Below are 13,584 nucleotides of genomic sequence, written 5' to 3' on the forward strand. Positions count from 1 at the left end.
CGTTCTCCTCTGCAGCTTTCTTGCCTCAAGGCTGCATCAAATTAGACAACGTTTGAGGAACTTGGCAGTGTGTGCGTGCATCTCCAGACGTGTGAGATTGTATAAGTGTGCCTGAGCCTGTACGTTTGCCCTGTAAAAATGATTGATCTGTTTTTTTGGTTTTTTTGTTTAGTTTTTTTGTATCAGCACCTGATGTAAGATCCACAAGTGGGAGTTGGAAACGAGTATGTGTGTATGTGTGTCTGAGAGAGAGAGAGATAGAGAGGATAGAGAGAGAGAGAGAGAGATAGAGATAGAGAGAGAGGATAGGGCAGGGGGTCGTAAATTCACAGGGTCAAAGTGTCACAGTTCTCTGAAGTTGAGGCATGATGTTCCTCGAAAGCAGAGGCATGAACCCCCCTCCCCTTGTCCGACCCTCTGAACTCTGTGAAAAAACAACAACCTTTCTTGAATTTGAAACACTGCATGGTTTTTACTGTTACTGTTTTTACTATCACCTTTTTTTTTTTTTAAATATAATTTTTCTTTTCTCTGCCCTCTTTCAACAGGAGAACATGGACCGCACTTCCTCTCGCCGGCCTGAGGACCTGATTGTTCCAGGCTTTCAGCACCCGGCCAATCAAAATTTGCCACATCACCATGGTAACTTTCCTCTGCTCTCCACATACTGCCCATGTCAGATGCATTCAGGGATTTGAATAAGAAAATAAGGGCGTTACTGACGTCTCTTTATCTGCTCTTCATGTAGTACAGGTTGAATGACTAAGTTCAATCTCTATTTTGTACCTTTCTTTATGGGATCTCTTCATTGCCAAAACCCACCGAATGTTCTTCCTGTCTTCCTAGAAACCCCTCCCTTCTCGCTCGCTCACTATCATCTCCATCTAGGACATTTTCTCTCCTCATCACTGCGGGCTCTACTCTCCAGATGGAGAGGTTATAGACAAGTATAGACAAAATGCCCCCCAGTTTTTTTTGTACTTCTCAGCACTTTTTTATGGCCCCTCCTTCCTCCCTATATACATACACACACACACACACACACACACACACACACACACACACACACACACACACACATGCACTAGCCTTCACTCAATATATTCCCAGAAATCCCTTCTTCAGCCATCGTGGAAAATCTTGGGAATCCTTTTGGAAAGCGGCCAACTTGAGGAGAGGAAAGGTTGTAAATTCTCCCTCCCTTGGCCTCTATCCTTTTTTTCTCTCTGGTTGGTGGTTTAGTTGTCTGCCCTGCTGATGTGCAGTGGTCATGCTTGTGTGAGAGCATTAAATATGGCTTCACTTGAATGGGTTGAGTGGATGGGGTGTTTATATAGGCCTCCAGGTCACCCAGTGCCGGGCACAGTAGAGTTTATACTAAGTAGGCCATAGGTCTGTGGGGCAGGGGTGATAGATAGTAGAACGTATGCAGGTTCAGACTCCAATACGGGCAGTGACGCCACAGTCTTGTAAAGCCTTTTTTCCTCGAACGCTTCCATGATATAACCTCAGGTTGGGTAATTACCAATGCAGAGGCGACGGAATCTAATAGCAACAAAAAGACCAAGAGATCTAAAACTGGTTTGTTTCTAAGGAGCTAACTGATGTTTAACAATTGGAGAAGAAGACATACACTAACTTATCACAGTTTTTTTTTTTTTACAAATACTAATATTACTCCTGCTCTTTTCACCTACACACGTAAATGTTCTGAGAAATTTCACAACCACTTGATGGTAGATGTAAAGGAAACTATAAGACAAGGAAGAGTATTAATTAAGGCAGAAGTTGATGTGAAAATGTAACAACTCTGTATCTTCAAAAATCCAAGGACCACACTGTATTCAACCACAAATTGATGATACTAAAAGCTCAAGAGTAGCTTTTAGTCAGATGACTCAGCAGTCATCTTAGCAATGGCACCAGGCAGTTATTTCAGACTAACAAGAACAAAGGTGCTGGATGTGTGTGTTACAAATACCATCTCTGATGTGAAGAGCCTTACTATTTAAAATGCTTTAAGTGGTTTGTGTCCTTTCTTGTAACTTATAACTTCTTTTTATTAAAGCAGCATTATGTAGAAATCGGCATTTTGTGTGCTTTGGTCACACACACACACACACACACACACACACACACACACACACACACACACACACACACACACACACAGCTTCTTAATGCAACACCACTGTCATGAACACAAATCCCTGGTGTGTAATAATTTGTCAGATGCTGTTTAGGTGCTAACTACGAAAAAAAACACAGTTAGTAGTTTAATCAGAAATCTGGTGAGTAGACAGTGATGAATAAGATAAGATGAAGACTAAATCTGTACAAATGAATGAGATGTCTGCTTGATGACTTCAGTGAAAAAGCAAGCAGCTGCTACATTCTGATTTTGCTCTCCAGAGAATCAACCCATCAACCTCACTGACGGACTTGCTGTATATTTAGATCATGCCCCGGTCAGGTTTCTTGCCCTTCGTTTATGCTAGCCATGTGTATTTGATGATCTGGTGACATGTCTCTTGATACATACCACGGGGCTGACTGCATGTAAGCCAGCCTGTGTGCTGTACAATGCATGAGAAGTTCTGTTTTGCTCATATTATTCATAATGAATTTGTTCTCCAGAGTCGCCCTGCCGCACCATAAGGAGTTAATTTGATGCTGGTTATCACTTAAAGTTTAGTTTAGTTTAAATCTGAGAACTCACTTGTTTCACTTTCACTTTATCGTCCAGAAATAAAAAACATGTGCTTCGTCCAATGCAAAATGTGAATACACTGACAACAAAACACAAAACAGTCTCAGTGCAGAATAAAAACAAAATGTACCACACTGTATTATTATGTCACTTATAACTAGAGTATTTTATGGTTTTATAATGGCTCTTAATTGCACTTTGCCCCTGAACATCCAGCTCTTGTCCCTGACCTCTTCACTGCAGTCAGAGATCAATGATTGCAGGTTGTTGTGGCCAGGGACCGAGTGTACTCATTCAGTGTATTCTGGGATCTTACAGGAATGAATTTACCACAGTTTTATGGTGGGTTTTGTTGGATGCTATAGCTAGAGTGCTGCAGCAGTTAATCTACATTCAGTTGTAGTCCGTGAAAGAGAGGAAGGAGAGGACATTTCATGCTATATGTCCGCTGGCTTTCCAGAAGCTGAAGCCAACAGTGCAGTGAGGGCCAAGCCAGCAGCGGGAGGAGGGAGAGGAATGCCAATGATACCATCATTACCCTCTTAAAGCCGCACTAGGCTACATTTTTATGTAAAACTGCGGCCGGCTTATCAGCCTTAATCACAAAGTGGCAACAGAGAAGAGCAGCAGAGAGAAAACCCTTCCCACTCCCAAAATTAAGAGCATACATTTGGCCTTGAATACTTTTTGGTTTCAAGTGTAACCCTTGAAGGAAATGTTATGTGTACGTAGAAAATGACAAACTGGAAGTCTGTGGCCTGCTCAAAGAAAACTAATCTCGCTAATGACAACTTAACCAATGATTCTTCACTACCTCCGCTGAGGGAACTTTTGCCACAGACACATTCTTAAGCTACAGCTGCAGTGTTTACATCTCAAACAAATCAGCTGTTTCTAATAAAATAAAAAGGTCTTTCAGTATTCTTTAGGAAACAAATTTAAATGTTGACCTGATGATGGTGATAGATACAAAGTCATGGACGTCTGTAACAAATTTCATGGTGGTCCAGCCAACATTTGTTGAAACAACAATTGTCAACCTCATGATGGCACAAAATGAAAAATTGGAGGGAGTCAGCAAACATTTCACAGAACTGCTTCTAGTAGATGTTGAGTTATTTCAATCTGGGCCATGGTGGTGGATCAGCAGACATTGCCATCCATACAGCTTTGCCTCCAGCATGGAGCATTTAAAACCCTTGTTGACTCTCTCCACCTTCCTGGAATCTGGTTTTTATTTTTCCACATTCATCTTTGTATGATTTCTGGAACAACTGAAAAGAATCACATTTAGGCCCAAAACTCTGAGAAAATGGATTTTGTTTCTCAGAAATATCACATCACAAGATGTCTGCATATTGAGGTTATGAGTTAAATTGAATTTACCGCTCCCCCTGTGGCCATCAGTGTAAAATAGATCTTTGGGCAAAGATACATTTTGACATGTTACAGCAAGAAAAGCACAGGAGAAAACAATACAAGTAAGTGATGTCTGAATTAAAATTCCTGTTATTGTTCGTGCTGGCACATTGTCATATTGTAAATACTGCCTGAGACACTTATCAGTAACACCTGTGCTTTTCCAACTACAGTAAGATAAGTCAAGGCTATGACTGTCTGCTGTGAGAAAGGTCTTCAGTTTATTGCAGCTTTACATAAAAAAACTACTCTGGTTGTCCTCATGTGGTCTCTTGTGCTTTTCCAACTGTGTGCATGTTCTCCCTGTGACACCCCGACCTGTGTCCTTCTTATGAACTCCGACATCACATGACCTTGTGTCCCAGACTGTCCTTTATGTGTGTGCATGTGTGTCATGCATACTGCTTTGTGATCTGAGATCAGACAGGGCGACTCCCGCTTCCTTTGGTACAGCGGCTTCTTTTTCCCTCAAAAGGATCAGTGTGTATGCTCGCTGAGCTTGTGTGTGTGTGTGTGTGTGTGTGTGTGTGCGCATGCAGCACAATGTGCTTTTTCTTCAAATTCTCCTGTATAATTACATACACATGCTCATCAGCACTGCATAGCGTACATGGTGTCCCAGGCTCTTCTGTGTGTGTTTTGGTGCCCTACTTTGTCCTGATCATTTGGCCACCATATGCCATGAACAGGCTGGTGAACGTTCTCAGAGTGCTGTAATTTCTTCTCACAGGAATGTCAGGAATTCTGTGTGTGGTGTTGGGGTGGGAGGTTGGACCAAAGAGCTTTGGACACACATATGTACACACACGTACAGAAACACGTGGACACATACCGCACTACTAAGTCTTGCACTTATTCTACCCCTAACCTGACTGTTCAAACTGTTCAGGTTATCTACGGGTACTCGAGTCCAAGGATTTAATTAGTCACTCTAATTTGGCCATAGGTGCGAATGTGAGCATGAATGGTTGTGTGTCTCTACATTTTAGTGCTGTTATGAACCGGCGACTTGTCCAGGGTGTTCCAAAGTCAGCTGCGATCAGCTATCCTGTGAAGGATATGTAAAGGGAGTGAATGAATAGCATGAAAAAAATGAAATTCTGCACGTCTCAAATACATGAAAGGCCCTCTCTAGAGCCAGTGTTTGGTTTGTCAGTTCTGGGTGACTTTGAAAAAATGGCATGGTGTCTGTAGAAGAATGCTCATTCTGAGGTCAAGAAAACGCAGCGACTCATGTGCCACCTGAAAAATCCGATTGCGGACACCTTCAAGACTGATCACAATCGAAGTCATCAGATTGAGCACAAATAGACACAAGTCTGAGTTCATGTAATGTTTTTTTTTCCCTGAAGGGTTATTGATTTAGCAGCAATAAGTGCTATTAAAAGTCTACTGGTTCGATGCTGAAGAAAACACGAGGCCTTCCAAGTCCTGGGGTGACATCAGTTAATTGATAACAGACAGGCTAAAAGCCAAGCACTGACTGGCAACCATGTTATTGACTGTCCTGAGACCCTTTCGGACGGGTTTGGTTTGGTTGGTTGTTCAGTCTGTGGGCGACTGTTGGTTCCAACATCCAGTGCTTGATAGAGAACTCAGCCCCTTGAATGACAGGTTTCACATAACCTGACCAATGGCGAGCCAGTGAGTTAGTGTACTACACAGCCATTGGAAGAGATCCAAGCCAAAGTGAAATCCAGCACGAGGAGGAGTGAAAACCTCAAAACAAGGCTGTCTGCTCTCATGCTCGATGGTTCAGGGCCATGGTGTACTTCTGGCAAAATGTTTTGCTGTTGACCATGTTAAAGTACAACTAATTAAATTTGCAAGTCACAACGGTGTGCCGTTGTCACAGTGTACAGGCTGGGAGCGGGACAAAAGGTCAAAATGCTGAGCCGTGTGTTCAAAGGAAAGCAGGATGCCTGGTCATTCTTCATGAAGCAAACTTTTTACACAAACAGGATTCCTTTTTAAATCATTTCTGGCACATTGGCTTCCACAGCACTTACTCTTTAATACAGAAATGCACATCACATCACTTCATATGAATGTCCATAATCAGCCTTCATAGTTTGCCTTGTTTTACCTTTATCAAGCCTTTAAAATCAGCTGTGGAGACTGCTGAGAGGATGCATGGATGACTGCAATGACTCTGCTTCTGCCTTAGCTGTTTTATTCATATCACAGCAGAGAGTTAGCACCACAGTCTGTGAAGGATGATTTGTAATGACGATTAGCTGTTTTAAAAAAAATAATCTGTCAAACCCACTAAGGCGACACCTAGTGGATCTTTGCTTTCCTGCAACTTTTACTGTTACCGTCACTCATTTTCTTCCTCCACCCTTCTCCACCTCTCCCTCCACAGACGATGATGTGGACCTGGAGCAGCTTGTGAATGACATGAACTCGTCCATGGAGAGTGTGTACTCTACGCATGCGGACACGGCTCTGCTCCTGAACAACGGCCACGTGCATGCTCCACACCACCAACACCACATGCATCCTGCCTACCCGGGACACGGCCAGGCCCACCGCCGTCACACCCCGCCCCTGCCCTCTTCCTCCCCCTCCAGGGAGAGGCTGAGGCACTCACAGCCCATGCACATCAGAGCCGTCAGGTAGAGATACACAGAACTTGCACCGTGCATTGATTTTTCCGTTAAGAAAAAGACAGCTGGAAGCACTGTCCTCACAAAAATTAAATTATGTTTACATAAAAAGACAGCATTGCCTGAGGAAGAACAGTTGGTAATGTTTTCAGTTTGTGAGTCATTATGGCAAATTGTGGTCCTTGAGACACCTTTTGGAGTAGGAGCGATTTTTACATTCTGTGGCAGGTATTGATAAGTCTGTCTACCTGTGGACAGAGTTTGTCGGTACATCAGCATCACAGCTGTGCACGATGCTATCACAAAAGTTCACAGGTTGGTAGTCGAGATCAAAATAAAGGCCCAGTTCAAAGATGGGTGTGGTCAATGCAAAGGGCCCAAAATGACCGTTGAGGTCAAAGATGGGCTCGACCCATGAATATTGAGTACAATGTAATAATGACTACTTGGCACTCAGGTTAAGAAAGTCAACATGTTGATGGTGGTGTGGTTGGATTGTTTCCATCAGAAGCTTTGGATATAAACTAAACTGTAAGATGGGGGATCGTGCACATATCGCTAAATACTGCTGGAAAATTTAGATTAAGGGACTAAGATGCTCGTTGAAACTCAAATAGATCAGAAATATTCTGATTAGTTGAGATGTTACAGATCATCAGTTTCCTAAATCATCGTGTTGTTGTCAAGTTTCACCATTTAAAATCACTCGGCAACAACTACAATTCAGCTTTGAAGACTGCTCTTTATCTTTTTTAGATTGTAGCAGCACCAAAATAAGCCAATATAACATACATTGTCAACTGTTTGTTAATACAAACTTTACAAGACCGTACTATTCAATGTGAAACTTTTAACTTTAACGAAATATGTACTTCTTGGTCTAAAAACCCAAATGATACCCAGAATCACACTGTATGTGAACAGTAATGTTAGTCTTCCATTGATCAGCGAGGGCTTTGACATGAGTGTGTGTGTCTCCCTCTGCAGGTGCCTGCAGGAAGAGCAGCAGCTGCGTCCAGCCTCCCTGCCAGCCATCCCAAACCCTTTCCCTGAGCTCTGCAGCCCAGCAGGCTCCCCTGTGCTCAGCCCCATACAGACCTCTGAAAACCACGTTAGTACACCTACACCGACTCACCTGCACTCATACAAACTGTATACAAAGGTTAAAAACGATAACTGCCTGGAGGAGGAAGGTGCTGTTGAAAGGTTTCTGAATGATGGGCTGCCTTTCAGTGCTTGTTTTGGGGGGAAAAAACGTCAGCAACTTTCTGTCGTATTTGAACTGTTGAATAATTACATGGACATCTATCTTATTGTCTTTTATCGTGTTGTCCTTTACTTACCTTAACGTGTGTGTGTGCGTGCATGCGTGTGTGCGTGCGTGCGTGTGTGTGCGTGCGTGTTGAAACCAGCTGACCCGCCTGTTATGTTCAGGACAGAGCAGAATGTGTTGACTCTGGCTGGCTGCGTACAGCCTTTCCTTCCATTACACAACAGCTCACCCTGGGTTATCTGACTGTATGTGTGTGAGTGTGTGAGTGTGTGTTATTCTAGAAGCATCATTATCAGTCACATGTGCAGACACACACACACAGTGACAGACATGTTTTGCTGTGGAGAGAGGTGAGCGATGTCTCCAGGATGCTGCAGACAGAGTGCAGACTTCCGTAGTTGAGCTGGGAATAGGCTGGGAACGTCTGCAGGTCGGATCTCTCTGAACCTTCTGAATCCGTCTGCCAGCTCCGGGAAGACAGGCGCCCATTTCCGGTTCACACGCCTCAACTTTGGCTCTTGGCGCGTGTGTGTGTGTGTGTCATAGCCTTGCCTTTCCTTCCCCCGGTAGATCCTCCTGCTCCAGGAATGTTCCACCCCTCTCAAAGATGTTTTCAGGATGCCCACCCTGAACAATAAAAGTTATTTTTGATGCTCACCCTTTTCTGAGGTCCAGTCTCCACACACACACGCACAACGCACACACACACACTTTTGCATTTGGTTGTCATCATCTCACAAGGTCTGGAGTCAGAGCGCAAGTTTGCAGGTTGTACAAAGGAGCTTTTGTGTGTGTGAGAGCTGACTGAATGTTGCATCGTGTCCCTTTCCCAGAACATCTTCGTTTGGCCCCATTTCATTTAACTATTGTCATGTGTGTCCGAAAAAGGCAAATAATCACTCTTGTGATAGCGATGGAACGCATTTGTATTCTGTTGTACTAAGCAGAAAGACAGTTTTGACTGCAGTTTTTTTTAAAGCTGCTTTGCATATGCCTTGTATCTGACATTGATGACTCATTCCTGCTCTCATTTTTCAAAAACAGATGATAGCTCTGCGGTCTGGCAGCATTTTGCGTCTTCTTTCCTGCATTTTTCATGGCATGTCACCAGGTTAGGGTCGGCAGGAAATTCTTTGCGGCTTCTTAATGGCACAAAAACAGGAAGATGGTAGTATTCTTCCAGCACGAACTGCGATAAAGCCTGAGCTGGAAGGAGAGTAAAAATGCATGGAAGAATCACTTCCAACATTCCATCATGTTTATCATCGTCAGCAAAAAACTTTTTGGCTGAGGAAGCAGAGGAGGTGGCTAGGAGACTGATGAATGTGTGACTGGAGGTGATGGGGATCATGGGAAACCAAACCACCAGTGTAGAGAAAGATCTTTGCTGTAATTTGATTAGTGCACTGTCATTAATAAATATGACAGTGATACATTCATTCCTAAGAATGTTACATCTTAAATGTTACACAACTTTTGGGGCAGTGGCATGGTTCAAGGGACAGTACCATTAGTCCAGACTGAAATATACCAATAACTATTTGATGGAATGCTTTGAAATGTTGTAGAGACGTCCATGATGTATCAAGGGTCTTGGGTTAATTTAATTTGTTATTTTACAACACAGGGTTGTACAAAGACATGGGAGGTCAGTAACAGTCTGAGGAGAGAAGCTGCCCTGTAGTCTGGTGGTGTGGCTGCAGATACTTTTGTATCTTTTGTCAGATGGCAGCAGGGTTGAACAGACTGTGGCTGGTTGTCTTTTAGTATCCTTTATGCTTAGTGCAGACGTCTCACCTCACTGATATTGCAGATGCTCTGTAGATTGGTGCCAATGATGCTGTGGGTGGTTTTAATCACCTACTGCAGAGCCTTCCTGTTCTGGGCTGTGATGAACCATGTCTTACTCTTGTGCCACCACAACGGGCACATTTGTGGTTTTGATTAAATTGCCTTGAAATCTACTGGAATGATTGCCCACGAATATTGGTGCAGAATAGAAGGATAGGTTTTGATACATTTGAAATGTTCCATTTGTCCAATACTTTGATTTCTGATCAAATAAACCAATGATGTTTCTATAATATTAAGCTGCATGTTGGTAATTTTCATGAAAACACATTAAGCTTAGATGGTGAACATTTTAAAAATTACCTTCTGCATATCAGTATGTTAGCACTGTGAACATGCTGATGTTAGCATAGACTGCTGGGGGGGTGATTTGTTTTTTTTGGCTAACTCAGAAGTTGGCATCATCCTGGTTCCCGCATCAATAAGCCTATTGAATTTTGGATTAATGCAGAAAATATGTCTGACACACGGGTATGATACTTGCATGTTTTGTTCAGCAAGATGAACACCACTTTTAGAATGTTCTGAGCATAAAAGCAGTCGCCAAAAGTTAATCCACACATAGCGGTTGCATGACTTCACTGTCCTGTCTGTCACCAAACATCTCTTTCAGGCATCTAATTGAAAACCCACTGAGTTCACGGCAAGGGGAACCGGAAGTGCAAAAATGCTAACTATTATCCGGGTTATAGTACTCGTTTCTGAAAGCACCACAGAGCTGCCAGCACGGCTGTGGACTTTTTAGTCTGATTGAAGAGTTATATGACTGTGACATCTCTTCTAACCATTCCCTGTATTAACTTGCCTCTTTCATAGGATGCGTGTAGAGCCGTCATTTACTTTAATCCACTCTGATACTTAAAATGAGCCATGGTGAGCCTGTAGCTGATTGAATGAAACCTTCACTGATCGTATCACTTAAGTTCAGCAAGAGCAGTGGCAGACTGGCTCCAGTCGTCAGTGCTTCTGTTGGCATGCGATGTTGTGTAACATGTAAGCTATCAGGAAGGCTATCAGCTAGTGAAGGCGGTGAAGATGCTGTATGTGTGGATGGAAGTGTGCAGGCCAGTTTAGTTATCCTGTCTGAAGAGCATTGAGAATGGCTTACACAACAATGCAGACGAGACTCTCAGACGTGCCGTGCGTTGGTCTACAGACATAGTTGCATTGTATTTGCATTGGCATGGTTTTATCAGAGGATCTCTCTCCCTGCAGCTGTAGAGTTGGAATCTGAACATTCTTTACTAAGCTTCAGTCTTTTTCAAAGGGATGCACAGCTTACATTATGAGCTAGTAAAACTGTGTATGTGCGTGACATGACAGGTTTATGGTCTGCGTTGCCTTTGATAAGATAAATGGATTTGTCCTCAGGGTATCATGAACAGGCTACAATGAGCAGATAACATGACGCTGCATCTCCATCAGATTTTGGAAACAAGCGTAGGGGAATGCCCATGTCATGGTAGGCCCTGTTTAACTCTTTACATGGACACCGATAGCTGCTGATGTTAAAGCTAATTCAGTGGTCTGAGCAGTTTCCCACGCAAATTGTGGCAGTCTTGCACCATACAGTTCAGTGTTGTTACTCCAGCTTTCACAATGATTTGGTCAGGTCGTTCTGTCATCACCGGCCGAATGGGTTTGCTTTGGCATCATGACTGCGGCTATAACGCAACTCCTGCTTTTATGTGTGGCCAGCGACACAGCATTACAAACATCAGGGAAAGCAGGGAGCCCCAGTGGTTTGAGAGAGAATCTCTCAAACAAAGGTCTTGGGTTCAAACCCCGTGTTGGCAGGCATCCACCCTGCTGATGAAGCTTTGAGCAAGACACTGAACTCCCTCCAGCTCTGGGTTCAGTGTTTTTTAAATGACCCTGACCTCTGACCTCCCTGTGGAAAAGGGCAAGAGAAAAGAGGGTTTTAATGAAAAAAATGTGATGTGAAAAAGACTTTTTCTCATGGTTTGTTATTCTGTGCCGTGTCTGATTACTGAAATATTCAGTGCTTGAGAAATTTGACACAAATTTTTCATAATTTGTCATACTTGCTGTCAGACAATGGGGTGTTTTTCTTTTTTTAGGCATGCCAGTAACTCAGAAGGGATGGGTCAGTTTGGTTGGTTCATCACTTTAATCCAGACTGACATACCTCAGCTATTGCACTATTGGAAATTTTTATGTTTCCCAGAAGATGAACCCTGATGACTTCTGACTTAACCTCTTGTGCCAATATGAGGTTTACATTTGTGTTTGTTAGTGAAATGTCTGAACAACTATTGGATGGAGTACCATAACATTGGCACAGGCGTTAATGGTGACCAGAAGATGAATTGAACATACTTTACATCTAACGTCATCAGGTTTGGAAAATGTAGCCAGAATTTTAGTTTAAAACATCTGAAAAATGAACAAATATTATGAATAGTGTGTAAAGAAGCAACAGTGTAGACGTTATGCAAAAGACATGTATATACTGTGTTGCAGAGGTATCCACTGAAGTTTGCATGCTAACCAGCTAGCCCTGGCCTCTCCTGTTCCGCCTGCTGTGTCTTCTTGTCTCCGAAGTTATAGTCCGGGTCAGAGCCGTTGTAAATCACCATGGTATTGTCTTCAGTCCTCGGGTCTCAGACGCCGGGTTCAGTCACAGTCTGGTGTCCAGCCGTGGTCACTGGGAGGCTAGTTTACTGAGCCCCAACATGAGCATGTTAACATAATGTTTTTCGCCATTAGCTCAAATCACATTGTGTCATAAGACACCGTCACAGAACACATATCACTGCTCTTTGTGGGCTCTTGTTTTCAGGTTCTTTGATCTCTGATACATGTTCATGACCTGTTTGATGTACAAGATTTGTACCCCTGTTTTGGCACATTATGGATGTGTTGTATTAATAATATAGTGCTACAGCTGTTCTTAATGATTCTGAAAACAACAGTGTCCCGTGTTTAGTGGTTTGATAATAATGTTTGATTATAACTTTGTATGCGGTTTTTAATGGCGACTCTAATTGCTTGAACACACGCAAGTTGTAATAGCTGACAAATATTTAAATACTATTTATTTTGTATGAGCTTCAGCTGTTCATACTGTAGCAGTGTCATTAAAAACAAATTGAAGACTAAAGCTCTGAGTCACACACACTCTCTGTTAAGGACTCCTACCTCCCCCTCTGTCTGTGGTCAGCTGATGTACTTCTGCACGCAATGGTCTGCTGAACCACTGCAAATCAGGTGCATGTGCTAAGAAGATAGCCGTGAAAGTCTGTTCAACAGAGTATAAGCTTTAAATGACAAACTACTACAACAACTACAACCAGATAATGATTAAGGGAAGTCGGAGCTTTGATGTAACATTCTTTCAGTTTATGAGCCAGAAATCGTAATTGTCGGGTTCTGATTGCAACACTGATAAAACCATTTTTATAACAACGCTTTTGGAACAGACATGAGATGAAATTATATTACTGTAAAGGGAGTTCAGACACATTCTTTGTTTCTTTGGATTGTTTCAGATACAATGAGTGATATCCTGTACATGGCCAAACTATGCAGCAGGCATTCATTTTGCTGTGGAATTGGGGTTGGAGAGCTTTGTCCTTTCTGCTCAGACAAATGAGATGAAAGATGATCAATGGGTGGATGGGATCTGTGCAGAGAAACATAAATCCCTGTGTAAACTTTTCTGCCAAATCAACCCAAGTTCTTTTATTTATTTTATTTTT

The 13,584-nt window shown here is 42.7% G+C and overlaps 1 protein-coding gene across 2 annotated transcripts in view; it reads left to right on the forward strand.

Moving 5' to 3' along the window:
- LOC115578710 (growth factor receptor-bound protein 10-like) overlaps window positions 1-13,584 on the forward strand; it is a 48,274-nt gene that overhangs the window by 9,711 nt on the left and 24,979 nt on the right. For both annotated transcript variants that reach the window (XM_030411805.1, XM_030411806.1), the window contains exons 3-5: window positions 549-642; window positions 6,495-6,747; window positions 7,726-7,849. In XM_030411805.1, the coding sequence (XP_030267665.1) occupies window positions 549-642; window positions 6,495-6,747; window positions 7,726-7,849 (471 nt within the window). The remainder of the gene's footprint in view (window positions 1-548; window positions 643-6,494; window positions 6,748-7,725; window positions 7,850-13,584) is intronic.

This window comes from Sparus aurata, chromosome 3 (genome assembly GCF_900880675.1).
Source record: "Sparus aurata chromosome 3, fSpaAur1.1, whole genome shotgun sequence".
Classification (NCBI taxonomy): Eukaryota; Metazoa; Chordata; class Actinopteri; order Spariformes; family Sparidae; genus Sparus; species Sparus aurata.